This window comes from Podarcis erhardii (assembly GCF_964252035.2).
Source record: "Podarcis erhardii genome assembly, chromosome: 8".
Taxonomy (NCBI): domain Eukaryota; kingdom Metazoa; phylum Chordata; class Lepidosauria; order Squamata; family Lacertidae; genus Podarcis; species Podarcis erhardii.
This window is the reverse complement of record NC_138499.1, coordinates 22,785,424-22,812,079: the sequence shown is the minus strand read 5'-3', so window position 1 is coordinate 22,812,079 and position 26,656 is coordinate 22,785,424. Positions and strand designations below refer to the sequence as shown.

Genomic DNA, 26,656 nt, shown 5'->3' with positions numbered 1-26,656 from the left:
CCCTTCATACTTTATATGTTTATAGTGGTGAGGAAGATACACAGATACTATGTAATGTGACCTGGTTTTCACTAAAGTCAGTAGTAGTTGATCCTTTTCAATTAAAGGCAAACAATGGAAATTGAATTTCTAACAAAAATTAATCAAAAAGAAACCAACCTTGTGGACACCTATGTGAAACATGAAAATTCTCTCTTAAGCAAAGTATTAACATTAAGTATATATTTGTTTGGCATTTTGCACATGATGTATGTTGAAAATTAATAATATCTTCCTCACTAATTGCTTTTCTCTTTAATATTGCAATATGGGATCATATTAGGAGGAAGAGTCTGTTGTATAATAGCTATATTATTTGTAGCCTCTTTTACCCCATGTTCTAACTGGGCCTCAGCAAGTTCACCAGCAAATTTATAGCTGTATCCAGAGAGCTCACAGTATAATCTTAATGGGTAAAAATGCAACCTTAAATTTATTAGTCAGCAAGCCCCATGAACACTAATACATTGGGTTGTATTCAGTGCTGCTGTTCTGCTTATGCAGCATGTTCTCACATGCTGAGTTGAACTTCCCTGACCTCTCTTCCCATTCTGGGGTAGATTTTTGGGATGCACAGGGGGAGAAGAGGAGCTCTGCTTCTGGAGTGTGGGATGAAACCCATACTTCCAAGTTAGCATGCAAAAGCTTGCAAGACACGTGCCATTACATAACAAAACCCTAACAGAAGCTGGTTAGATAATGTAAAGCTGTAGACCTTATTGACCTTTAATCTGTAAACATTGATTAATATCATTATGTCCCACTGCACATATAATATGGTTTTTATTATTAATATAAAAGGAATGTTATAAATGTAAACCTAAATTTTCTTTAAATGCTTATTTCATTTTAGTTGCTCGCTGTATCCATATTGCATGAGTTATATACTAATATACACAGGGCAGTGTCTGAGTAAGTTATACTCAGGGTAGACCCATTGAAATCATAACAGTTTTGACTGACTTAAGTCCTTCGATTTCAGTGGATCTACTCTGTGACTTAGTTTGCACTACTCAAAAGTAAATGGTGTTTTAAGAGCACTCTCCCAATCTTGTGTTCCCAGCTTAATAGCTGATAGAAAATAATAAAAAGTACATAAGGCCAGAATAATATAATGTGTTGAATACAGGCTTAGCCATGCTTAGAGTAGATCCACTGAGATCAGTGGGACAAGTTAAATGATGACCAGCCAGTCTCATTGATTTTCAGTGGGTCTCCTCTAAGCATGGCTTAATTTGTATCCAAGTCAATCTTCTGGGAATGCTGCTGCAGTTTATTTTGATGAAAAGAAAGAATGCTGCTTTTACAAATATTACAATTTTAAAATACTGGAAACACTTGCTGCTGTCTATCATCTTTTGTGTAACTTTTTGAAATGAAAATAATTTGCATAAGAGCACAGTTGTTCAGTAAAAGCCATTAGGGGGTTGTGCCTAAAGTCACTTATGCAGTTATTTAGAAGTCACTGGGGTAGTTAGAATGTAAATTTGAGAACTGAAACTCAGTGTGCTTAAGATCAAGCTCTAAAGCATTGTTTAATTTTTAAAGTTGTATTAATTCATTCTTCTAGCTGTTTTTAATCAACTAAGCAGCCCGGAGCACTGGACTTATATTGGAAGAGAGGGGTATAAATTCCCTCAAAAAATAATTTATAAGAAACCTTCCATGGATTAACAGGGTCGTTCTTGGTTTTTCCTTTGTACTGCAAACTATTGTGCTCCATTGGATACTGTTCTGTACTTCTATAAGGGGGAATATTGCTGCTTCTTTTGAAAACAATAGTGTTCTTATTTATCTATAGCTTTGACTTCCAAGTGGAATTTAAAATGATGTACCACTTGCTTGACACACTGTTTGTATAAGGTTGCCCTTATTGTGTTACTAGTTTCTCTTGGCCAGTGCTGTGACTGGCAGTAGCTGTTCAAGATCTTTGGAAGAGAGAGATCTTTTTCAGCCTTGCTGCCTGAAATTCTTTGAGTTACTGACCACCGCTCATCATTGCAGCAAGAAATGAGACATCTTCCTTTGACGCTGGAAGTCTAGGATTGCCCTCAAAATTAGCATTAATATAAATTATTCTGCTTCTGAGGTTTGGATTAGCCTGTAATTTGTATGGCATCACTTGTTCTTAATACATTTGCTTTGATGATTAGAGAAATTCTGTCTAGTCCCCCCCCACCAGTTTCAAATTATATTTCTAATGTTTGTGGAAAGCGAAGATATAAATTCTAAAAATAAATATAATATAAATTCAAATTAGTTCTCCAAGGGATTCTCTATTCAGCTTTTGAAAACTTAAGAAAGAACTGTAAAATCCCCCTGTATGGCTGATAATGGCTCTAACATGATTTCAGTCAGATTTTTCAGTTCCATGGGGTACATTTTTGGAGCTTCCTTAAATAAGTGAATTTACACCAGGGAAATAATTACTAACTAGTCCTTATTATGGTCATTTACCCAATTCTTCTGAATTTTGGGGAATGCATTCCTTTGAGATCCCAAAGTTTGCTGTTGGGCATGTGTGCAGAGTCCATGTGTGAGCAGTGGAAGGTCGTGCTAAAATAACCAGGTAGGAGAGGTACTACTCCCATGGTAGACAATCCATACTACTGAGGAAAGTCCTCTGTCATCCCCACCAAATGCCTCTAAACACACTGAGCAAGTTTTGATGTGCATGTCAGGGCCAGCCCATGTCCAGAACCAGAACTGGGTGAAACCTTCTCAGAAAAGGAGATTCCAGTCTGGCACCAGCAATTTCTGGGAAGAGTCATATTCCCAGAAGGAAACCACAACACCTAACTAAGAATACACCCCTGCTCCAAACCCTCCATCCACCAAATCCTGAAGGCTCTAGATCATTTGCCCTTGGCAATCTTAGCAACTCCACAAGTAAAAGTGCATATGAGAAGGTGCAACACTTGCTTGGAAGCACAGAGCACCCAGTGTTTGGATCTTACTCAGGAGATGATATCCTTTTAAAAGTCGTCAGGATAAGTGTTCTAGAAGTGTGGGTCGGCCAGGCTGATTTTAAAATCCTTTTGTTGCTCTCAGGAAACTGGTGGAACCAAAATTCTATCCCATTTTCTGGTTTCAAACTCTAGTGTTTATCTGGACAGACTTCAGCACTAGACCTCTAATCGCTGACGAAGGCTGCTGATGCTGCTGGACAGATCCTCTGTACTCCAGCCTCCAAGCTGCTTGCGTTTCCTGAATCTTGCGGGTCTGTGGGGATGGACAGTTATTTTGCCCTTCAGCACATGGGTCTCAAGCCCTCTGATTCTTGGTGAATCATTTGGCTCTGGTGGATTGCTTCCCTATTTAGAATGAAAGACTGGAAATGGGACAGTACTTTGCTTATACTGATGCTAGTCTTCACTTGTTAGGGCCTAAAAGTGATTATGAAGGAAGGAATAACATTGATCTAAAGATACATAGCCATTCCTCCTCATCCCCCATTATGCTTTTGTTGAAAGGGGTACTGCTCTTTATCGCCAAAGGATCTTGAGAAGAAAGTGAATTGTGTGTGGAGCATATTTTTTTCTGGGAGTCCAATTCAGTCTCAACTATCTTGGCACCAAAGGGTGCTTCAGCTCAATCCCCTTTGCCAAAAAAGGATCAAAAGGGGAGATGTCACTCATGCATTTTCATGAAGTTGGAATGCAAGAGGATTGAATAGAGTTGCCCTCTCCCCAGCAGAGTGGCATGACAGCTAGGAATATATAGCAGTGCTGAAATCCTACAACCTAATACTGAGTGGTGTTGTGTCATTGAAATAACTCTTGATTAGGTTGTTAACGTTTTTCTCTAAATACCAATCTACAATTGTATCAACCATCCTTTAAACACTTTTTGACATAGTGATAAGTAATGAACATGAAGGAAATGCCAACTGTGGAATTAGATTAATAGTCCCTGTAGGCTAGTAGTGCCAACCCTGATATTCTGTAGCTCTCTAGGATTCACGGTGTGATCTTTTCAGCCCTGTTACATAAGTTCCTTAACTGCATGCCAGGGATTGAACATGGGACCTTATATATGCAAAGCACATGTTCCAGAGCTGAGGTAAAGCCCCTCCATCACAACATCGGTTGAGGTGTACTCTAAAAGCTTTTCAGCTGCAGAGCCAGAATGTTAAATTGTGTTTGATTGTTATGTTATATTGACCAGCTGGTGAGGCATTCAGAAACCATATCAAGTGCTGTTAAGTTTCAGACATAGGCCTTTTATCAAACTTAGCTAAGCAAATCCCTTCTTTTAGCCACAGGTGTGTAACAGCACACCTAGGATTCTTTTGAGTACAGTTGGACATTATGGCACAGGAGGAGACAATGAATATTTAACCAGATAGATTTGGCTTCAGCTGCTGGAAACCAGTGCCGATATATATAAATAATGAAGACATTGCTATTAAGAGAGTAAAGTAGAAAGTATAACCAGACTTTCTTTTGTTCTTGGCTGCTTGCTCAGAGCTCTGTGTGAATTGTATCTATAACAAATAGATGATTGAAAACTTCAGGAGTTACATGGAATTGTCCTTGCTTACAGTGGGATTACACCCTCTCTTAAAACAGTAATTTAGTGCTTTATTTTCTTTTGAATGGTAATTTCTGGCAAGTGTATCTTTTACCATTATGTACACTGGATGTGCCACAGCATAGGTTTATGAGAAGCAACTCTGCGCTCAGATATAGATAAGATTTTGGATACAATAAGTGTGCAGCATTATTTTTCCCTTTGAATGCATATCGTGTTTTAACAAGCTACAAAATATCAGGAATGGATCATTACAAATCCACTATTTTTAAAATTAAAAAGATGTCTACAGTTGTGATCCAGGGGATCAGCGGAGAAGAATGGATTTCAGGTAGTTAAATTCAGTTACTTAATCTGTGTGGGTTAATATTTGTGGTTTTTGTAGAAGATTGTTAGTATGATAATTTAGTAAGGTAATTTGCTCAGTACAAGTTGTTTAAAGGACTGTCTAAATATTAAAGCTTTGGAGATAAGGGTGATGACCAGAAAAACAATAAAATGAGGTACTGTACCTGAAATTGTTTGTGACAGTATATCTTTAATAGCTGCATTTACTTACTGTATACTTACAATTGCATTTCCCCAATGTTGTTAAACATATATTAGTGTAATTTTATCTTTCACAATTTTTTCTCCATTTAACTTGAACTGAAATAATAATAAACTAATTAAGGATTTGCTGGTGCTAATTTGCTGAATCATTTGATTAACAAGGATCTAGTTAGGTGTCTGGTCAGTTTTTGGTTTCTTCTACATATTCTGCATAGATGTAGTGTTTTCTATAATGTTGCAAAAATAATACTATATACTAGCATTTTGTAGATAAGTGGTGTAAGTACTCCTTTTCCGTAAAGATTATATTTCGTTTCTCTCTGCCGCAAAGGGGTAAAATAGTTTCAAACGATTCCTTTTCTTATACGATTCAGTTGTCAGAGACTTAGAATTTGCTGTAGGGTGTAAATCATGTAGTTGTTACATGTTTTGTATGATTACTTATGGTAGAAGAACCAGAAATATTTTTAAAAATAAAAAATAAAAAATTGTCCAGTAGCACCTTCAGATATATCTGAAGAAATGTGCATGCGCGCGCACACACACACACACACACACATCTACTGCATCAGACCAATACAGCTACCTACCAGAATCCAGAAATATATTTGTTTGTGAAATAAAAAAGTAAACTGTCAGGTTAATTTATCTGCAACATAGTTATTACTGAATAACCATGTATATCTGTTTTGTCCTTTTACTGGTTTTCAAAGATGTTATACCTTTATAGTGGACTACTACATCATTAAAAAAAATATAAAACAGATTATGTCAGCAAATATCAGCAATGCGTAAGTATAGCAAAAGATTAAACATTAGGAAAGCTTGAAGAGATGCAGTCTAATAATCCAGGTCAGAATGCCCATTCACTATCCCATTACAGAATGATAGTGTATGTTTCTCAATTCTTACGTTAAATAAGTTGGAGTTCTTGTTATTAAATATACCAAGAAAAAAGCACACCAAGAACTCAGGCCAATGTAAGTTTCAATAGTGGGAGTGGTCGCACTATTTGAGTTTGTAATTCTTGTCAGAATACATACTTTTGAATGGATTGGCTTTTGTTACTATTGACTATTGTCTTGTGAGTAGGGACCACTCCCACTATTGAAACTTACATTGGCCTGAGTTCTTGGTATGCTTTTTTCTTGGTATCTTTCTCAATTCTGGCATATCTGTAATTTGAAAATAACCATTTTGTACTTGCTGAAGTAGCTGAGCACTGGAGGATTATAATTGCCCCATTAGTTCTACTTAGCTGTGTTTAGTTAATCCCCAAGCCCATCTCTTTGCTGGGACCACTGCTTTGGCCTAAGCTTTTGCTGGGAAATTAACAACACTGATTTGTTTACATGTTCAGGGTGCAAATTATAGGCTGAATATAATGAAAAGGAGAACCAACTATTCCTGGAAGAATCAGGGTATCTGCATTCATCTGGGGATAATGAATAATAGTCAATACTATCTCTGGTGGCTGTAGTTCAGGGATGGTTGGTTCTCCTTTTCATTATAGTGCCTTGGGCCCAAGGCCTGCATTCCCTCATGAGCAGCCTTCCAGGAACCACATGCCAGTAGTGGGTGGGCCAGAGACAAAAGTGGGTGGAGCAGTGAATGCCTCTCTTTACAGTGGTACCTCTGGATGCGAACAGGATCTGTTCCAGAGCCCCGTTCGCATCCTGAAGAGAACGCAACCTGCGTCTGCATGAGCGCAGGTCGCGATTTGCTGCTTCTGTGCATGCGCGTGACGTCATTTTGAGTGTCTGTGCATACATGAGCAGCGAAACCTGGAAGTAACGTGTTCCATTACTTCCGGGTCACCGCGGAGCACAACCCGAAAATGCTCAACCTGAAGCAACTTTAACCCGAGGTATGACTGTACTTTGGTGCAGTCAGTTTTATTTCAGCATGCAAAAGCTGGATACATACTGTACATGCATACAAATACAGCTTTCTATCCAGGCATAGAATAAACATCATCACAGTTCAAGGACACAGCTTGGGGATAGGTTAAGCAAGGGTGAGTTTTTTGGGTGTTATTTGGATAGGAACTTAATTGGTTTGCCTTACTTTTTGTGATGTGAATGAACTCTAGCAATAATTTCTTGTAATCAGTTTTTGTCAGTTTTCTTGTTTAAATGTAATGGGTTTTATTGCTTTATTTCTTTATTTATTTTCCTCATGACTGGTGCACCATTTTGTGTGGCAATTGCCATAAAAAGCAGTATAGAAGCCTTCAAAAATAATTTCTAAATTTGCATCTCTGCAAATAAATTGGCATATGCAGATTTGTGACCTATGGGTCTATGTCCCAGATCTTCTAAATAACATTCAATGCCTCTGGCTGCATGTGTTAGAAATAAAAAATAACTTTTTAAAATTCTCAATCCATTGGCTCAATCAAATGTCTTGCATTTGGAGCTGAATTTTACTTGTGAAATTGAATGGTACAAAACATTATACAGTGTACCTCTGGATGTGAACGGAATCCGTTCCGGAGCCCCGTTCACATCCAGAAGTGAACGCAACCCATGTCCATGTGTCTGCGCATGCGCGGGTCGCGATTCGCGATTCGCCGCCTCTGCGCATGCACGTGACATCATTTTGACCGTCTGCGCATGCGCAAGTGGCGAAACCTGGAAGTAACGCACTCCGTTACTTCTGGGCCGCCGCAGCGTGCAACCCGAAAATACTTATCCTGAAGCTACTTCAACCTGAGCTATGACTGTAATGCTGTTGCAGTTCATATAACTCAATTCCATGAGCCCACTACTCATGGAAGTCTGAGAATTAGTATAAAAGCAGCTCTCACCTCATGTTTCAATACTAGGAATCCCTTCAAGGGAAGTGTGGAGGTGACCAGTAGCATTCCTTCTTGTGGAATTCTGTTATTTATCATAGTTACTTCAGTTCAATTGTGTTATCCATTGCTTGCCTCTGCCCTACTTGCTACATTGAGGCTGCCATTTTTAGGAGGAAGAGTTTAAATCTCACTGTGTGACACTGCAACTAAAGCAACCCCTAGGTTTGTCTCTTCCATGAATTCAACCAATAAAAGTGTGTGGCACAAGTTTACCTTTGTATTTTTTAAAATACAGATACCCAAAAGCCCAAGCTCTTATTTGTAACATGACTGTAGGTTGATGCAGGTCTGACATGGGAGTTCAATATATCCATGGCAGCCATGGGCCTGTCTCAAATGGTCAACGGCTCAACACACAGAACAAGACATACCATTGGTTTAGTCTTCACACCATGTGGGAAGGAGGGTGGTCTGGAAATAGGGTGATGATGGATATCACTCCATTGTCATGGTAAGGACATGTTCTGGTGAGATTTGGACTTGCAGAAATGATTCTCCCCTGCAAGGATGCGGGATCAGTTAGGATGGTTCACCCCAAGAGATGATATATTTCTGAGTGCTCTAGTTTCCCCCCAGTAGGTAGTGGTTCTAGTGGGATAGCGATACTTATGAGCCATTGACATGATCATTTCTGTAGGCCCTCTCCAGTGCTGTGCAGTCCATTTTGTTCCTTGGTATACTAAGTAGCTGATGAAACAGACCGGGAGAGGGCTGGAGGGTAAGTGGTGTAAATCTTACCCAGGAGCTGACCAAGCTCATGTTCAGGCTTATCCTACCACATGGCAGGGAGAGCAGCAAAGAGATTCTACTTCACTGCCTCCGTTGCATCCTCTAGGAACTATCCAGCAGAGTTGTTCTGTGTGGTCTGGAAGTTGGTTACTTATGACCAAGGGGGCAGACCTCTGGAGCGCTTGGTGACTAAGTGTAACCAGATGTCTAAAGACATCAAGAATAAAGCTGCTTGGCTCTGTAGTGACTTAGATGCTGCTATTGTGACAGGGCCGGCTGAAAAGTCCAACACAATGTCAAGCACAGTGTTATGGGATCGTGTCCAGTTAATGTGGTCTTATGTTGTGTATAGGATACTTGCAATGATGTGCCTGACCACCTGCTCATTAGTTCCTTGTATATCCTGGCTTATTTAAGACTGGTGGGGTGGGGTGACTGAGCAGGTCAGAGGTGTGGTAAACACATATTTGTGTGATGGTGGTACCTACTGCCCTTAAAAATGCAGTGGTATGTCCATATCTCAAATAGCCTGGTCTAGACCCAATGGAGTATAATAACTATGCATCCCTTTATTGGCAAATGTGGTGGTATATACTTGGTTGTAGAGAAATTGTATTCCTGGATGAGACTGATTATCTAGATCAGGGTGGTCTGTCACCTGGCCCGATGAATGCACATAGTTCTCAAGTTTGCGGCCCATGGCAACATTTGACTCCCCCCCCCAGGCTTTCTGCTACCTTTCCAAATCCTGGTAAGTGAGGTTCTGGCCTTTGGGGAAGGAGGTGTGAGGGCTCTGACAGGGTCAGAGGCCAGATTCCCCTGGCCTCCTTCCCAAAGCCTAGTTAGTACTTTCACAGCTTTGCAAAGGAGGTTTTTATTGCATGGTTTTATGCACTATTGTTGTAAATCACTCTGATATTCTTATGAATGCAGTATATAAATGTGTTGTTGTTTTTTTTTTTAAAAAAAAACAAGAACAAAAAACAAATAAAATAACTTATAAGTAGTACCTAATTTCAGATTAACCCACCATGTTGCTTTACTGCAAGGCTGGGGAACTTGCAGCCCTGATTTCATGTGAGTTGCAAAGAGGGAGAGCAATCTGGAGAAAGGGGTAGCAGAGGTTTTTCTTTTTAGTCTGGCCCAACCAATTTCTGGTTCTAGCCTCTCTCACAACCATTATGCAATCCCTAAAAGATTATCCCCATCACAAGGTAATGCAATCATTGCCAGAAAAGAGGCTGCTCAACCCTAATTAAGATCTGGATATTTTATCAGTTTAAGAATTCAAGAAAGTAATTTTGTCTCAGTACATGTGCTTGGAAACGCGGGTGGCTCTGTGGTCTAAACCGCAGAGCCTAGGACTTGCCGATCAGAAGGTCGACGACGGGTGAGCTCCCATTTCTTGGTCCCTGCTCCTGCCAACCTAGGAGTTCAAAAGCACGTCAAAGTGCAAGTAGATAAATAGGTACCGCTCCGGCGGGAAGGTAAACGGCATTTCTGTGCGCTGCTCTGGTTCTCCAGAAGCAGCTTAGTCATGCTGGCCACATGACCTGGAAGCTGTACGCCAGCTCCCTTGGCCAATAAAGCGAGATGAGCGCCGCAGCCCCAGAGTCAGTCATGACTGGACCTAATGGTCGGGGGTCCCTTTACCTTTACATGTGCTTGAGGCTCAAGGTAACACAGAACAAACTTTTAACAGCATCTTGGTGTTAGCTGTAGCATAGGGGTGGCTTGTCCATTAGGCGAAGGGAAGTCATTTGCTTCAGGATCCAACCCCCTCTGTTGTGCTGCTACCAGCCCTGCAGGGGATTAGCTTGCACCACCAACACAGTCCCATTGTCCTCACCACCGCTGCTGTGTTGTGGTGGCAGTGCAGGCAAAGCTGCAGGTGAGGGTACAGTTGTGATGCTGGTGCTGGCAGCAGTGGGGGCAGGGAGGGGGTGAGGTAAGGACCCAGATAGGCTAGTTCCTAGTGAGATTATTCTGATGAAATCTGTCTGACTGGCTCTTGAGGAAAGGTGTGTGAGAGGTAGTGAGTCATATAGCTTCCATCAGAATAATCCCACTATACCTTTAGGAATTATCTAATTCACTTCCCTACTCCAGGTTCACAATGTCCCTCTATATTTCTTGCTATCTAGGCTCCCCTACTCCATGGCTCACTGCAAGGTGGCTGTCCTTATACTTTCCTTATACTTCCACTGTCCTCCCAGGTCTCCTCCTCCTTTCTGTGACAGTTCTGCTCCCCCCACTTTCTTTCTCTCTTCATGTTCTATAGTCTTTTATGGTTTATTATTGCCATCTCTTTCTTCCTTTTCACTTCCTCTTCCCCCCCAGGTGCTCCAGCCCCAATGATTAAGAGTGGGCTGGCCACATCTGGTGAGCTGAACAATGCTGCAGACAACAAGCAGTCGATAGGCTGCCAGTTCCCCACCCCAGCTATATAGACAGAGCAGGATTGCAATACACCTGGGATTTCCCAGACATATCCGGAATACTGCAGTCGACAGCAGTGTCCGGACGGAAATCGGTGAAAATGCCCGGGAAAATACGGATGTATGGCAGTCCATGTTGGCAGTGCCGTTTTTGCCGATTTCCCATAAAAATAGTTTTTAAAAAGGCATATTTTTGTGATTTTGTCAAAAAAGCTAATCAACTTTGCCAAAAAATGCTGTCAACCCTAAGACAGAGGGGGGAAATGTTCTAAACTCTAAAAGAAAGACAGAAAGTGTGAACCCAGACTTTCTGTGATAGTAGTTCCAACAGAGATGTTAGGGTGTCAGTTGAAAGCAAAAAAACCATACATATACAGCTTATATAGGCTTGCCATACGTCAGGAAAATTCCTGACAAGTCCTGGTTTTTGGGTGTAAAATTGACATCTGGGGGAATTTTGCTGAATCAGCAAAATGTCAGGGAAAACCCAGATGTATGGCTATGTGATGGAAAATGCTGAGACAACAACTCCAAAAGCTTAAAATCACTACTTTTGGGGTCTTCCTAAAAAAAGGAAACATGGCAACCCTAGGTTATAGTAAGTATTTTGCAGTGTGTGTGTGTGTGCATGCCATAAGGTTAAAAAACTGCTCCTTGCTCTATAAAGGGATGTTTCCTTCCTTCCTTCCTTCCTTCCTTCCTTCTTCTATCTATCATCTGTCTATCTGTCTATCTATCTATCTATCTATCTATCTATCTATCTATCTATCTATCTATTATCTATCTATCTATCTATCTCTACCTACAACTTGATCGTAAATAGAACCTCTAAGCTTTAAAACAAATGCTATATAACTATTACCGTACTTTTCTGTGTATAAGACTAGTTTTCTTTTTTACTTTAAAATAAGGCTAAAAGCTCGAAGCTACAAACATGAGTCTGTCCAAACTGCGGGAGGCAGTGGAAGACAGGAGTGCCTGGCGTGCTCTGGTTCATGGGGTCACAAAGAGTCGGACACGACTAAACGACTAAACAACAACAAGGCTAAAAATCTTGGGGCGTCTTATACATGGGCGCATTTTATACATGGAAAAATACAGTAAATTCCCAGGCTTGGAACTGGCAGGCCTCTAGCAATATATAACACATCAGCGGAAGACGTCAATGAGGTGGGAAAGATGAAATATTCTGTTTCCCATTCCAGTGAGTCCTGAGCTACAAGGCTTCTAGGCTGGCTGAATCCTCAACAAAAACACTTCCCCATTGGGTGCTACGCTGCAAAATGTTGTTGTAAGGCTCGCTTGTTTGTATGCATTTTGAAAGGGTCAGAAGGGCTTTAAGAAACAGCAGCATGATGACCTCACATTATTGATAGGATTCAGTGATGGTGACAGTGTACCCACCTCGCATTGTTGCAGTAGTTGGTGGTAGAACCTTTTTTTTTGTAGCATTCCCTGTGCTTCACCTTGTAGCATGATCCTTCCTTCCATGTGACTACAGATGAGGCTGATAAGACTGATCTATAATTAAAAGAACTAACTATGACATAGTTCAAGAGCCTTAGGTTCAGTGTGAAAACAATTTTGAGCTTCTCGGCTTTTTGAATTTTATTTTAAGGTTTCCCCTTGTTTGTGTGGCACAGAGGAATTGCTGAATGCATTAGTATGGATGTATAATGAGCATAAAAGAACTGGCATTTGTCCAGCTTGGTATCCTCACTGCTATATGAAAGAAAGTACTACAGCACAGACTAGTGGCTTAGGGAAAGAATGGGAGAGGAGAAATTTTCCTGTAGATTTGTGTGTAACATAAAAAATAAATGAATAAAGGCTTCTTTTCTGTTATCTCCACGAAGTAAATACAATAAGAAAGTGGTTGTGTTGTGGTCTGAGTAATAATAATATTTATTATGGATTATCATTGTGGCAAAATGGTTTTCTTTGCAATAGTGTGTTGTGTGAGGAACATAGAATAAAATAACAGAGTAGGAATTGAAAGGAACTTTGGAGGCCATCTGGTTCAACTCCCTGATCCATACAGGATTTGCAGTGCTGGATTTAATGGCATCAGTCCTGATAAGTAGCTGTCCAGTCCCTGTTTAAATAACACATCAAGTTGGGTTTTAAATGTTAAGGGTTGTTTCCAGCAAAGTTCTGCTTACAGTAGAGCCATTGAAATTAATGAAGCTAAGTTAGTCATGTCCACTGATTTCAATGGGTCTATTCTGAAAAATGACTAACATTGTAAACAACCCTTACTATTTAGCCAGTATAGCATTTGATATCAATTATAACTGTGCCTATTGCTTCTTTAAGAGTGTAACACTTTCTGGGATTCCAGACTGGTAAAGTGTTAGTCTGATTTACACATGTCTCATTCACATATGTCATGGGTTGGCAAACTAAGGTCCGCAGGCCGGATCAGGCCCAATTGCCCTCTGGATCCGGGCCGCGGACAGTCCTGGAATCACCACTTGGATCAGCGTGATCGTTCTGGCTGCGCCAATTTTTTTGCAATTTTCTTCGGGTGCCACCCCCCCCCCCACACACCACAGCAGCGCCTCCTCCGTCCCTCCCTCCTGGCTTTTCCCTGCCCTGCGGAGAAAGGGAGCTGGGCTTTGGTGCCAGCCAGTCCGAAGCCTTGCCACCTGCACACTGAGGTGTGACCCAGACTCGCCACCCACCAGCCAGCCTCTCCGTCCATGGCCGTGCTGTGGGCATTGTGATGGGCATGTCGCGGGACTTCGGCTGGAGCTTGGTGCACCTGCTTGGCGCCTGGGAAAGCTGGCCTGGAAAGGAGAGGCGCCGCCACCACCGCTGGCTCCCAACCGCAGGCAGAGAGCGAAGGAGGTAGGAAAGCAGGGGGAGGGGAGGGGCTGGGGGAGAGGGAGAGAGAGAATCCCCCCTTCGCTGCTTGCATGTGCACACAGTCCAGCCCACCACAAGGTCTGAGGAGCGGTGAACCGGCCCCCTCCTAACAAAATTTGCTGACCCCTGACATATGTGAAATACAACCAGAGGTGGAGCTAGCGGCTCTGGCATCTGGAGCGGCACACATGCTGTGCACCCAGGGGTGGGGCAATCCTCCCCCGGGGGCAGGATGGTGAGCGTCCCACAGGGGTGGGGCGGCAAGTGTCCCATGGGGGAGCGGAGCCCGTGGCAAGTGTCCCAGGGGGTGGGGCGGCGATGTCACCCCTCTTAGGGATGACACCCAGGGCGGACTTCACCCCCCGCAACCCCCTTCCTCCGCCAGTGAGTACAACCACTTGGAAATGTCTCACTTGGCAAACCATTGTATGAAATAGTGCATTTTAAAAGGAGGGTCTAAAGCACCATACCTCTATGGCCTTGCACACAGCTTTGGGACACAACAAACTAAACCCGAGTTAATGCAAGGCCAATGTTGACTGATTTCTGAATTATCTTCTTGCTTGAAAGCATCTGGGAGGGGCTTTTAATTTATAAGAGTAATGGCACTAGAGTAGAGGTGTTACTGTTAACTATTCCCCACATCCAGTGCCATTTTCTCAATCTAAATCCCCCCCATAAGCTACTGATTGTCATATGTGGGAAAATATAAATACCCATGGGAGGAAAATAAGGATACCATATTTAACCCACATCAGAGCAAGCAGGAATGGGGGAAGTAGCACAATTTAGATCAAGAAACAGTATGAATAGAAAGTGTTTAACTGCTCCCTGATCTTATTCTGATCAAATCTGGATTCCTTCCATGACTCTTTTAAACAACAACAACAACAACAAAATCAGGAAATCCACTCACAGATCTTGCAAGTAATATGACGTTTCCTAATATCAGGAACCACCAGGTCCATGTGCTGAAATCTCCTCTTCTACATTAAGGATGCAGGAGTCCTGTCCTCTGTTTCAGCTAGTCACCTGGACTTTCCTCTCCTCAACAGCCAAATGCCATCTATACAGTAGGAGAGAGCTTTCCTTGTATTATGGCTTCTTAGAAAATTGCTCAGGAAATAGGAACCACTTCTGCATTATAAATTGCTTAGTGAAAAAGGAGTCTCCAGACACATGGCTGAGCCCCTTGGAGAAGCACCGCTGTGAGTTTTTTCTCAGCTGCCCAAATTTCCTTTATATAGAAGGTCTCAAGCCTTTCAGGTTGCAATCCTATTATATAATACTAATTTAAGACTAAGTCCTACTAAACTCCTACTAACTTCTCAGTAGACACCTGAAGGATTGCACTGTTTGAAGCAGTCTTTATTCCTCTTATTTTGTTTTCCTCCTATCTTCACACAGAGTTACAACCTAAGATTTTTCTGTAAGCCTTCATTGTATGAGGTATGTTTCAAATCCTGAATGTCTAGTCTTCAACCTCAGGAAGTACTTTAATATTTATCCGCACAGAAATTGTCTATCACTTGCATAGGTGATGCCCCATTATACCTAGCTGGAATATTGAATTTTGGATGTAATTCCTTTAACTTTGTGCCGAAGTATGATTTTCTTTTTTCTTGTCATTTTTGACTCTTCACTGTGTGAGTAACACAGACCTGGACTGTGGAAGCACCATATCAGAACCATTTGATATATTTTTTTTAAGAATTGCTTGTGCTATAGGGTGTAAACCCAAGTACCTCCTCCTCCTCCAGTGGGACTTTGTGGAGTGACAGGGCCACTGCTTCATCTACAACTCTGCTGTAGGTGGCAGCCACAGCTGAAGATGGGGGAGGGTGAGATGATTAAGTCTGGTTGTGACCCAATTGCTGCACTAGCTCCACTGCACTAGTTGGTCCAGTCATTGGTGCCACACCAGCCCTAATGTGACAGTCATGTGACAGCAGCAAGACTGGCTTGGCATCCAGCAGATCTCGTGCCAGCTCAGACCTGCCTCTCCCCACTCTGTTTTGGAGCTTTCTGCTGGCTCCCGCTATTTGCTAGCTCCCACTAATGAAGATAACATCAGCAGGCCTACTGCCTGTCTGCATGTTCAGCTGATGGAAGGGGGAGGTTGGCAGGAGACTGGAAGAGGTGGGATAAAGACACCTTCACCTAATCCACCCCAGCCCAGTATAACATCATATTATTATTATTATTATTATTATTATTATTATTATTATTAATTATTATAGCAGTTAAGTGTTGACAGCAGTTTTTATTAGGGATTGCAATAGATAGAAAAAATGTACAGTTAATTGACCTGCTGTCTTTCACTCAATTTATTACATTTAAATACTTTGCTTTGCTAAGATATTGCAGAGATTGTGACCATTTTAAAAACTAAAAACTGCCTTTTACTATAAGGAGGAAATTCCATCTCAATTTTTAAAAACATATTTCTTTGAAATATTTGATGCTTTTCTGCTTATAAAACCATCAAGAATAAAATCCAAATCTAATAGATCAAACCTAAAATCCAATTTAAGATATGAACAGCAATAGGAGCAGTAAATCAGTACAATTTAAAACAAAATAAAAAAATTCCTTCCAGTAGCACCTTAAAGACCAAAGGAATTTTTTTATTTTGTTTTGACCATGGCAGACCAACACGGCTACCTATCTGTAACTAGTACAATTTAAGATATGAACAACAATAGGAGCAAGAAATCAACCAGCCATTAAATACTTGGGAGACGAGAACAGCCTTAATTTGGTGCCTCAAAGATGTCATATTTGGCACCAAACTTGTTTCTGTATGTGGGGGTGCAGCCACAGAAAAAAACCCTATATAGTGGGCACAACCAATATCTCAGGGACACTTGGAACAGACGATGGTGTTAAATAACTGAAAGGTTCAGATGAAAGAAGTTATTTCTTTACATACCTCCTTGCTTCCAGACCACATAGAGCAAGGCAGCCATCACAAAAAGCATGACAGATTTGGGATTACACTTGATGGACATATAATTTCTATGGGTTTTATATACCTAATACTGATCTTTTTTTCAGGATATGGACTCTCATGCTTGCTCTATGAACAAATGTACTTATTTTACATGCCTGGATATAGTTTTTTTGTTTTTGTTTACTGATTTATGTTTGCATTACTTGGTTCTGATTGTTTTCTTGTTTTGTACTTAGTGAAAATTGAAATAAAAATATTTACTAATATATATATATATTGTGCACCACCCTCACCATGGCATCAGGGGAATTACGGTAGGCTCAAGTGAGTGAGGTGAGCCTGGGACTACTTCTGAACCTGGACTTAGAGAGAGATGAACCTTTCCCTGCCCCAGAGTTCTGCTGAAGCCTGGAATTTGTTTGGGCCCTGCACCTCCTGGGTGAAATTGCAGAGCCATAAAAAGCTGCTTCCTGCCATCTCCAGCTGAAAGCTAGAGGGAGAGCAGAGGCGTGTGAGCTTGCATCTGTGCCCAACTGATCATCTGCAGGGGCAGATCAAGCCCACATACCCCTGCTTCTCCTTTCCAGCTCTGATCTGGATAAGAAAGGTTAAGGCACATGTGCTTAATCTGCTTCTGTGTCCTGTTGGGTGCAGATGCAGAATAAGCCTCTGCCTCCTTCCAAGTCTGAACTTTTGAGGGAGGGAGGTGCTTATTTTCTGCCCCCTTAGAGCCAACTTTAGATCTGGAGAGAGGGGCAGGAGAGTCTTCTCTGTTCATGCTGTGTTTTAGACACAGGGATGGGACGGTTTCCTAGGCAGCAAAGGAAGCTTCTGGGCTGAGCTTGCTGCCTGGGAAATGGATCCCACCCCCTTGCTCAATTAGCAAATTATGAGTGGGCATGGAGGTGGGCCACCAGAGGGCGGGCTCAGCCAGCCCCTCTAATATAGAGCGAAGGCCTGTGGCTTGAATTGCAGCCAGTTTCCAAATGATCAACAAGGGCAGTCCCACATGCAATGCATTACAGTAATCCAACCTGGATGCTGTATTCCTTAGAGGCTATCTGGGTATCCAAAGTAAAATCTAATAGTATATTAATATGCACATTAGATCCTTAAAGGGGAGTGTAGCCCCTCCATTACTTCACTGGATAGTTGAATCATTTAATATTTGAATAATCTGATTAAAACTTGCAACCTTTGTTTAATCGCTTTGATCATGGAAAGGTGAACAGAGAATTTTAAAGATCACATAATGTTTCTTTGTATCCTGTTATCATTTGCAAAGGTCATTATTCTATTTGGGAACATTGGTGCCTCACATATAGTGTAGCCACCCCCATAATCCCTCCCTTTTTTCTTTGGAGTAAAATAGTAATAGAGCATAAACTGTAGTTATCACTGGACACTCTTCATAATAACCTAAAAATTGCCTTCCTGAATGAGATCAAAGGTCCATTAAATTCAACATTCTAACTACATTCAGACAACCATCCATGGCTGCATAAGCCTTCTCTCCTCCCATGTGCACTAGTTTATCAGTAAAGATCCTTATTTGTATTATGAATTATTTCTACAGATAATTTTTTAAAAATCATGTATAGTCATAGCCAATTTTAGACCTCATCACCAATATGCAGTATAGGGTGTAATTCAATGTCACACTCTTCCAATTTTTCCATTTCAGATTGTCAGACAGAACAATCCTCCTTCTTCCCCAGCACACTGTTCTGTGGGTTCTCCTGGCTACCCCAGAGCTATTTTGGGGGGCTGCAGGGGGCACAGTAGGGAGAGAAATGGAAAAGTCTTGAATAAGCAGAAATTCTTCCTCAGAGCTTCTGCTGACAGTGATCAATAGGTGAATCCTGCCCACAATCTCCAACATATAATATTTGAATTCAGTATACTGTACATCTATACTGTACAAACTACTTGTTCCTTGATTTTAACTTCAGTCTTGCCTGCATCTTTACTGAGATCCTCCAAGTGAATTTAAAGTAGTGATGGAGCTTTGCTTCAATCTTACATCCACTGAAAAGAAAATTTAACAAATGTATTTATGGAAAATTGTATATTAAAATTGATAAATGGGTGGCTTTTTTAATAAAAAAATAATGCCAGGCATTGTTGGCATCTGTCTGTCTTGGGAGATAATGGAGGAGTGGGCCTTGGGGGTGAGGTCAAGCTGCTGGAAAGTTGCAGCGTCTGCTGTGACTGTAGAGACCGATGTGGGAGAGGCATGTTTGACTGCAGCTGGGGCAGAAGAAGGCATCCAGTTGTGCTGTTGCAGATGCACCATGGCATTTATTCTCTCTGTGATCCTCCCAGTGGTCATTTCTCCTCTGGTCACTGCTATGGATACATGACTTGACAGCCTGTCTCCAGGCACTGTGGTCATCTGCAAGGGATTCCCACGTGGCAAGGTTAATGTTGCCAGCCTTCATATTTGCAGATATCTTTGTAACACAGAGTTGATCTACCAATTAGCCTGGTGCCAGAAGCCATAGAACACATCCGTGGTGATCCTGCCATCTTATATGTGGATGTGACCAAGCCAGTGTGGACATCACTGAGACAGGAGTGCAAACATGTTGGAATGTGGGCTTGGGAGAGCACATCTTTGTTTGGAATTCTGTCCTGCCATGTGATACCCAAAATCCTCCTGATGCAGTGCATGTGGTGTCGCTTCCTTGGGTTGTAATTTACAACTCACTTCCATAAAGCAGCATGCTCAACATGCAAGTGTGGTACACCTTCATATTGGTATTGGTTGTTAGCATCACATTTTCCCATACCCTTTTTGAGAGGCAAGCTATTGTCCTAGCTGCCTTGACAATACGCTTACCCAGCTCAGTGTTGATGGAGAAATTGCTGGTTATGGTGGAAGCCAGGTAGACAAAATTGTCTACCACCTCAAGTGTGTGTGTGTGTGTGGGGGGGTATTTGCACTGTCCTGACCCAAGATGTTGGTCTTTGTCATACTGATAATAAGGCCAAACTCCCTGCAGACTTGGGCAAAATGATCAGTGAGTCTCTGTAGAGCTTCCTCAGAGGGCACTGTCAAGGCTGTGTCATCTGCAAACAACATCTCTTGGATAAGGACCCATTGGACTTTTGTCTTGGCACAGAGATGTACCAGGTTGAGCAGACTCCTGTTGCTCCTTGTATGGATGTCCACACATTTTTCAGTTGAGCTGAAAGCATATGAGAGCATCAGGGGGAAAAACATGCCAAAGAGGGTTGGAGCAGGAACACAGTTCCTTTCCACACCGCTCTTTATAGGGAAGGTGTCTGAGGATTAGCCATCATGTTAGATGGTGTTGCACATGTTCTTGTGGAAGGACACAATCACCTTGTGAAGCTTAAGTGGACACCCTGTCTTCTTGAGCATTGTAAATAATCCTTTTCAGCTGATGAGGTCAAAGGCCTTCGTCAGGTCTATGAAGGCAACGAACAAGGGGTGTCTCTCTTCTCAACATTTTTCCTGCAGCTGGTGCAGTGAGAATATCATGTTGACTGTTGACCTCTGAGCTCTAGAGCTGCATTGTGACTCGAGATAGACCCTGTCAGCAAGTGGCTATAATCTGTTGAAAACTACACTGGCAAAGGCTTTCCCTACAGTACTCAACAGGGAGATCCCACCGTTGTTGTTGCAATCTTGGTGGTCACCTTTGTTCTTGTAGAAGGTCACAATGCTGGAGTCATACATGTCTTGTGTCATGGATCCTTGTTCCCAACACTGCAAGAGAAGGCCGTGGAAGTGTGTCATGAAGGAAGAATTGAAACTGGCTTTCTGCATTCTCCAGGAACAAAGCAATACCAGTACTGGGCACAAGGTGGTGCACCAGCCTGTGCCATGAATAGCTTCCTCTCTTTACTATAACATTTTAGTGCTTCAAAATGTATGCATGCATGAGGTATTTGCTTTTTAAAACAGACACATTATAGGTTCTTTAAAATTTATAGATGCACTATAATTTAATCAGGTTTTTTTTTTGCTTTAATACAAAAAGTTATAACATAATTAAATTTAAGGCAGCAAATGTATAACATGAACAACAATAATTTTCTTTCCATACAATTTTGTGTGTTTTATCCATTCATTTATTTCTTTATATTATATATAGACTTCCTTTCACAAAAAAATCTTCACAAGTTAATTTATCACTGGACAAGGTGGTGGAGGCAGCCTGGGTTTAAATATCCCAGCAGTGGACCAGTGAAGCCTTTTGCCTCATTCCTGCTTGCCCCTGGGCAGAGTCCTGTAGCCTACCCACCCATGATTGGCCAAATGTTGGGCAGGCTTGCACCCACTTCCCAGGCTGGCGAGAGGCCAGTTTCTGGTGTCGCAGCAGCCTGGGAAAACACCTTGCCTCCACGTCCCATGCTGGCTTGTGGTGCATGAAGTGCGCCATTCCACATAGGTGTCTGACTCTGAAAGTAAGCATCGTTCTCAGGCACCTTCTCTATAAAGAGCACTTTGAAACAGGGCTGTGTTCTCACCCCAACTCTCTTTGGCACATTCTTCTCCCTGTTGCTCTCATATGCCTCCAGTTTGACTGAAGACAGTATGTACTTTCATTCAAGGACCGACGGGGTCTGTTCTAACTGCTACACAAGTGCTGCAGGTCCTTATCCAAGAAATGTTATTTGCAGATAACACAGCCTTGACAATGCACTCGGAGGAAGCTCTACAGAGACTCAGAGACTCATTTTACCCAAGCCTGCAGGGAGTCTGGCCTTACCACCAGCTTAATGAAGACCAACATCCTGGGTCAGGATGTCATCAGCACTCTACACATCAGCAGTGGTGACCACAAGCTTGAGATGGTGGACAGTTTGTCTACCCGGGTTCCACCATAACCAGCAACCTTTCTGTTGACACTAAGTTAGACAAGCATATTGGTAAGGCAGCTACGGCAATGGCTCACCTCTCCCAAAAGGTATGGGAGAATGTGATGCTAACTATCAATACCAAGATGAAGGTCTACCAGGCTTGCATGTTGAGCATGCTGCTTTATGGAAGTGAGTCGTGGGCAACTTACACCTACCAGAACCAACGCCTCAATGCTTTCCACATGTGCTGCATCAGGAAGATTTGGGGCATCACATGGCAGGACAGAATTCCAAACAAAGATGTGTTCTCCCAAGCCCACATCCCCAGCATGTTTGCACAAAATGGAAAATGGCAGGATCCCCAAAGATTAGCAGACCAACTATGTTTTATAAAGATGTCTGCTAACGTGACATGAAGGTTGGCAACATTAACCCTGCTGTATGGGAATCCTTGCAGGTGGCCACAGTGCCTGGAGACACAGTCAGATTGTGGGTCCACAGCAGTGACCAGAAAAGAAATGACCACTGAGAGAAGTGCAGGGAGAAGAAAAGCCATGGTGCATTTGTAACAGCAAAACTGGATGCCTTCATCTGCCCCAGTATCTATTCCAGGTCTACAATCTTAGTAGGCACTGCAACTCTCCAGCAGTTTGCTTTTATCCCCAATGGCACACTCTTCCATTGTCTCTCTCTCGAGATGGATGCTAACTAAACAGTTGAACCTGAAGTCAAGTTGAAGCATGTTGAAATGGATCTATAATCTTCTTCTTCTTTCGCGATCGCTCATGGCCAAGTAAGATTGTCCTCCATGAATCACCAGGTGTTCTTTAGTTCCCTGGTTCTTCTTTGTATGCTGTGTAGCTCCAGCATGCAATTGCTTATCTACCTTATTTTAAACAACTTCATATTTAAAAAACAGATGAACAACAGTGGGACTTAACTTTCCTTTTAAAAATTGTTCTCTATTTCACACATTTTGTTTGTTTCATTTGACATCTCTTTCATTTTTTCACTCTCACAATACTGTTGAAGAGTCCTGTTGGTTTTGTTTCCCTGCTTTTGATAGAAGTGAAATTGAAAAGCATATTCACAGGTGTAAGTGATGCTGTTCAGTCAAGACATAAAATTTGTGTGTCTAACTTTTTCCAGCTCTTAGAGTTTGCATTTATTCTCCCTCCACTAAAAAAAAGCAAAAAAGGGCAAAAAATAAAAGCAAGCTGCACAACTATACATCCATTCCAAAACTCACCTATATTATGTAGAGCTCACCATTCTTCCACTAGTGCTGGATGGATTTGTGGGAGGGTTTATACAAAGTAAAAATGTGGCTATAGTGTGCTTTGCAGCATCATGTGGGTATGTGAGATAAACATTAATGCCTCACAGAAGGAATAGAGAAAATCTGGGCCTATGCCCATGCTTGACAAAGTGTATGAACAAATTGCATAGTGGGACTGTAGAAGTATGCTCTAGTTGCCTGTAGTGCTTCCAAACATTTAATGAACATTTAATGTACAGCATACATTCACAAATTCCTATGTTGCTGTTGTTTTAAAAAATCCAATAGAACATATAGGATTATCCAATAAAACACATTATCCATTACCGTTCAATATCAGGAGGTAAAGACTGCATGAATGTACATATGGATTTCCAGAGGCATTAGCTGCATTAATCTACTGCAGAAAAAACAACAGAGAATCTTGTTGGAAAAAAATTAAAAAATTGTCCAGTCGCACCTTAGAGATCAACTAAGTTTGTTCTGGGTATAAGCTTTCGTGTGCATGCACACTTCTTCAGATACACTGAAACAGAAGTCACCAGACCCTTATATATAGTGGGAGGGTGGGGTGGGGTTTTCCTCAGAAGGGTAGTAGGAGATGGGTGATTGACTCAATGGGTGTGGTAAACCTGTTGACGACTATTGTTGTTGTTTAGTTGTGTCCGACTCTTCGTGACCCCATTCCTGTCTTCCATTGCCTCCCGCAGCTTGGTCAAACTCATAATGACTGTTATCAATTCCAAATCCAAACTCTTCTTATGATGACTGTTAATGACTGTAATTAGTCCTACAGGAAAAGACAAGTGATAGTATGCAGATGACCAAAAATAGCTTTAGCATATGTAATGAGACAAGAATCCAATATCTCTATTCAGACCAGGTCTCTCCATAGTTTTCAGTTTTAGTGTTGTTGTTGTTTAGTCATTTAGTCGTGTCCGACTCTTCGTGACCCCATGGACCAGAGCACGCCAGGCACTCCTGTCTTCCACTGCCTCCCACAGTTTGAGTTACAGATAGGTAGCCGTGTTGGTCTGCCATAGTCAAAACAAAACAAATTCCTTCCAGTAGCACCTTAAAGACCAACTAAGTCAGTTCTTGGTATGAGCTTTTGTGTGCATGCACACTTCTTCAGATACACTTCAGTGTATCTGAAGAAGTGTGCATGCACACGAAAGCTCATACCAAGAACTGACTTAGTTGGTCTTTAAGGTGCTACTGGAAGGAATTTGTTTTGTTCCCACAGTTTGGTCAGACTCATGCTGGTAGCTTCAGTTTTAGTAATAAGTTGTAATTCAGCAACTTCTCTTTCAAGTCTGTTTCTGAAATTCTTTTGTAATGAGACAGCTGCTTTGAGAGCCTGTATTGAATGTCCTGGAAGATTGAAGTGTTCTCCTACTGGCTTCAGTGTCCACACAATGTTTTTGGCATCAAAATGCCAGGCCCCGTTGTCAATGACCCATTTGTGATATGCCATTCCAACCTGGAAACACCCTAACAACTTTATTATAGTATCAACTTTCATAGACTACAGTATATCAGTTGCATCAGAAGTATTACTTTGAGTTACAGGTGTGTAACTCAAACACACACAGTCGAGGGTGGAATTACAAACTGTCAGAAGGAAATGAAACCCAGAAAGTACAGACTGTGATGATTAGGTTATTAAGAGTGACCATAAATACTTCCTGCGTTTCATTTCCTTCTGACTTTGCTGGTTAGAATTCCCCCTCCCAACTGTGTGTGTCTTGAATAATAGAATTATAGAGTTGGAAGGGACCCTCAGGGTCGTCAAGTCCAACCCCCTGCAATGCAGGAATCTCAACTAGCTCATACATGACAGAAGGCCACCCATCCTCTGCTTAAAAATATCCAAGGAAGGAGAGTCTACCATCTCTCAGTGGAGTCTGTTTGTGTTTGTTTGTGTGTGTGTGTGTGTGTGTGTGTGTGTGAGAGAGAGAGAGAGAGAGAGAGAGAGAGAGAGAGAGAGAGAGAGAGAGAGAGTGTGTACACATTCACTTCACACTATATACTTCCCAGCCCTTTCCCCCCTGCTGGTTAACTCTTCCTCAGCTGGCTAAAGCTTCTCTCCCCTGTGATTCCCATGATGATTGGCTCCATGCTGCTATTAAGTTTTTTCCAACGCTTAATAGTGGCCTACATTTCCCCTTGTGCTGTTCAGCTAATTGGGGAACAGCTGAGAGTGATGAAAAGGGCACTGGAGCCCCGCCTACCCCAGGCCTGCTGCTTGTCTGATCAGTGGGATACTATGTTGTGAGCCATTAAGGTTAGGCAGAGTGCCAGTTCTGAGAAAGAAATAGAAAATAGCATGTTTCTACTTAGTGAGCATGCATGGAATTGCACTGTTGTAAAAACACTTGTTATTTTATTGATGGACTAAGAAGCACCTGTGTGTGATCTAAAATATGATTAAACACACTGCAAAACTTCTGGGTTAAATTATTTTCCTATATATTTTTGTTAAGATTGTAATGACTATTATGAGGAAGTGGTGTTTAAGAGGCTGTTTCTGGATAACTAGGACTATATTTGGCAGATATTTGGTGTGAAATAGCCTTTGTTTTCCACCTTCTGGGAAACTAATACACATTTCCTCTCTTACTTTATATATAGGTAATGTGGGTATGTAACTCGTGCCGAAAACAACAAGAAATCCTCACAAAATCCGGAGCCTGGTTTTATAATAGTGGAACAAATACACCACAGAAGCCTGATCAAGAAGTTTTTAGAGGGCTGCGTAACGAAGAAGCACCTCAGGAGAAAAAAGCAAAGCTGCATGAGCAATCCATATCAGGGTTGGAACGAGGTCGATCTCAAGGGCTCACAAGGCAAGACTCCATAAACGGCTCAGGAGGGAAGGTAGCAGGTGACACGGCAGACAGGTAAGGAATTGGCTCATTATACTTCAAAAAAGGAGTTGTCATATGTTTATGAGTCATATTATCTTTGCATTTCTTTTTCATGTTTAATAAGTTTCGTCTAAGCAGAATATAAAGAAGCATTTATTTTCAGAAGTATGCAAGGTCTACATTATTATTTCCTTACCATTTATATTGGGATGATTCTGTAAGTGAGCATACACTTTTCTGTAAATTAGGAAGGACTGCATTTTGCCTTTGTGGAATGAAAAAAGCCCAAAGTTAGGCCATTAATTCTGCAGCATAAATTAGATAAAAGATGCATAAAAATTGGAATTTTCACTAGTTCAAAGTGTCAGAGATTTATCTCTCTTTCTACATATGTGTATGTGCTGAGAGAATGGATTTTATACATCTGAGGCCTAAATCAGAAATACATTAACTGCTCAAAGGGGACTGCTAATCTGCATATTTTAGTTGGGTACAGTTTAAATTATTTTTTCATCAAACTGTAGTTTATGAATGTTCTGCACTTATTTCTTAGTGTTCTTCTTCTTAAATTAATATATTTCACACTGGTGGAAAATACCTCTAAGCCCTATTAAAATATTGGTATATGTGTCTAGGAATCATACAAGTTGAAAAGCCTAGTGAATTTTCTCATTGTTTCTTGAACTGTACTACTGTTTCTAG

The 26,656-nt window shown here is 41.5% G+C and overlaps 1 protein-coding gene across 18 annotated transcripts in view; it reads left to right on the top strand.

Moving 5' to 3' along the window:
* Nucleotides 1-26,656, top strand: part of RIMS2 (regulating synaptic membrane exocytosis 2) — a 370,897-nt gene that overhangs the window by 67,520 nt on the left and 276,721 nt on the right. For all 18 annotated transcript variants that reach the window (XM_081873920.1, XM_081873930.1, XM_081873931.1 and 15 more), the window contains one exon: nucleotides 25,719-25,987. In XM_081873920.1, coding sequence (XP_081730046.1) covers nucleotides 25,719-25,987 — 269 coding nt within the window. The remainder of the gene's footprint in view (nucleotides 1-25,718; nucleotides 25,988-26,656) is intronic.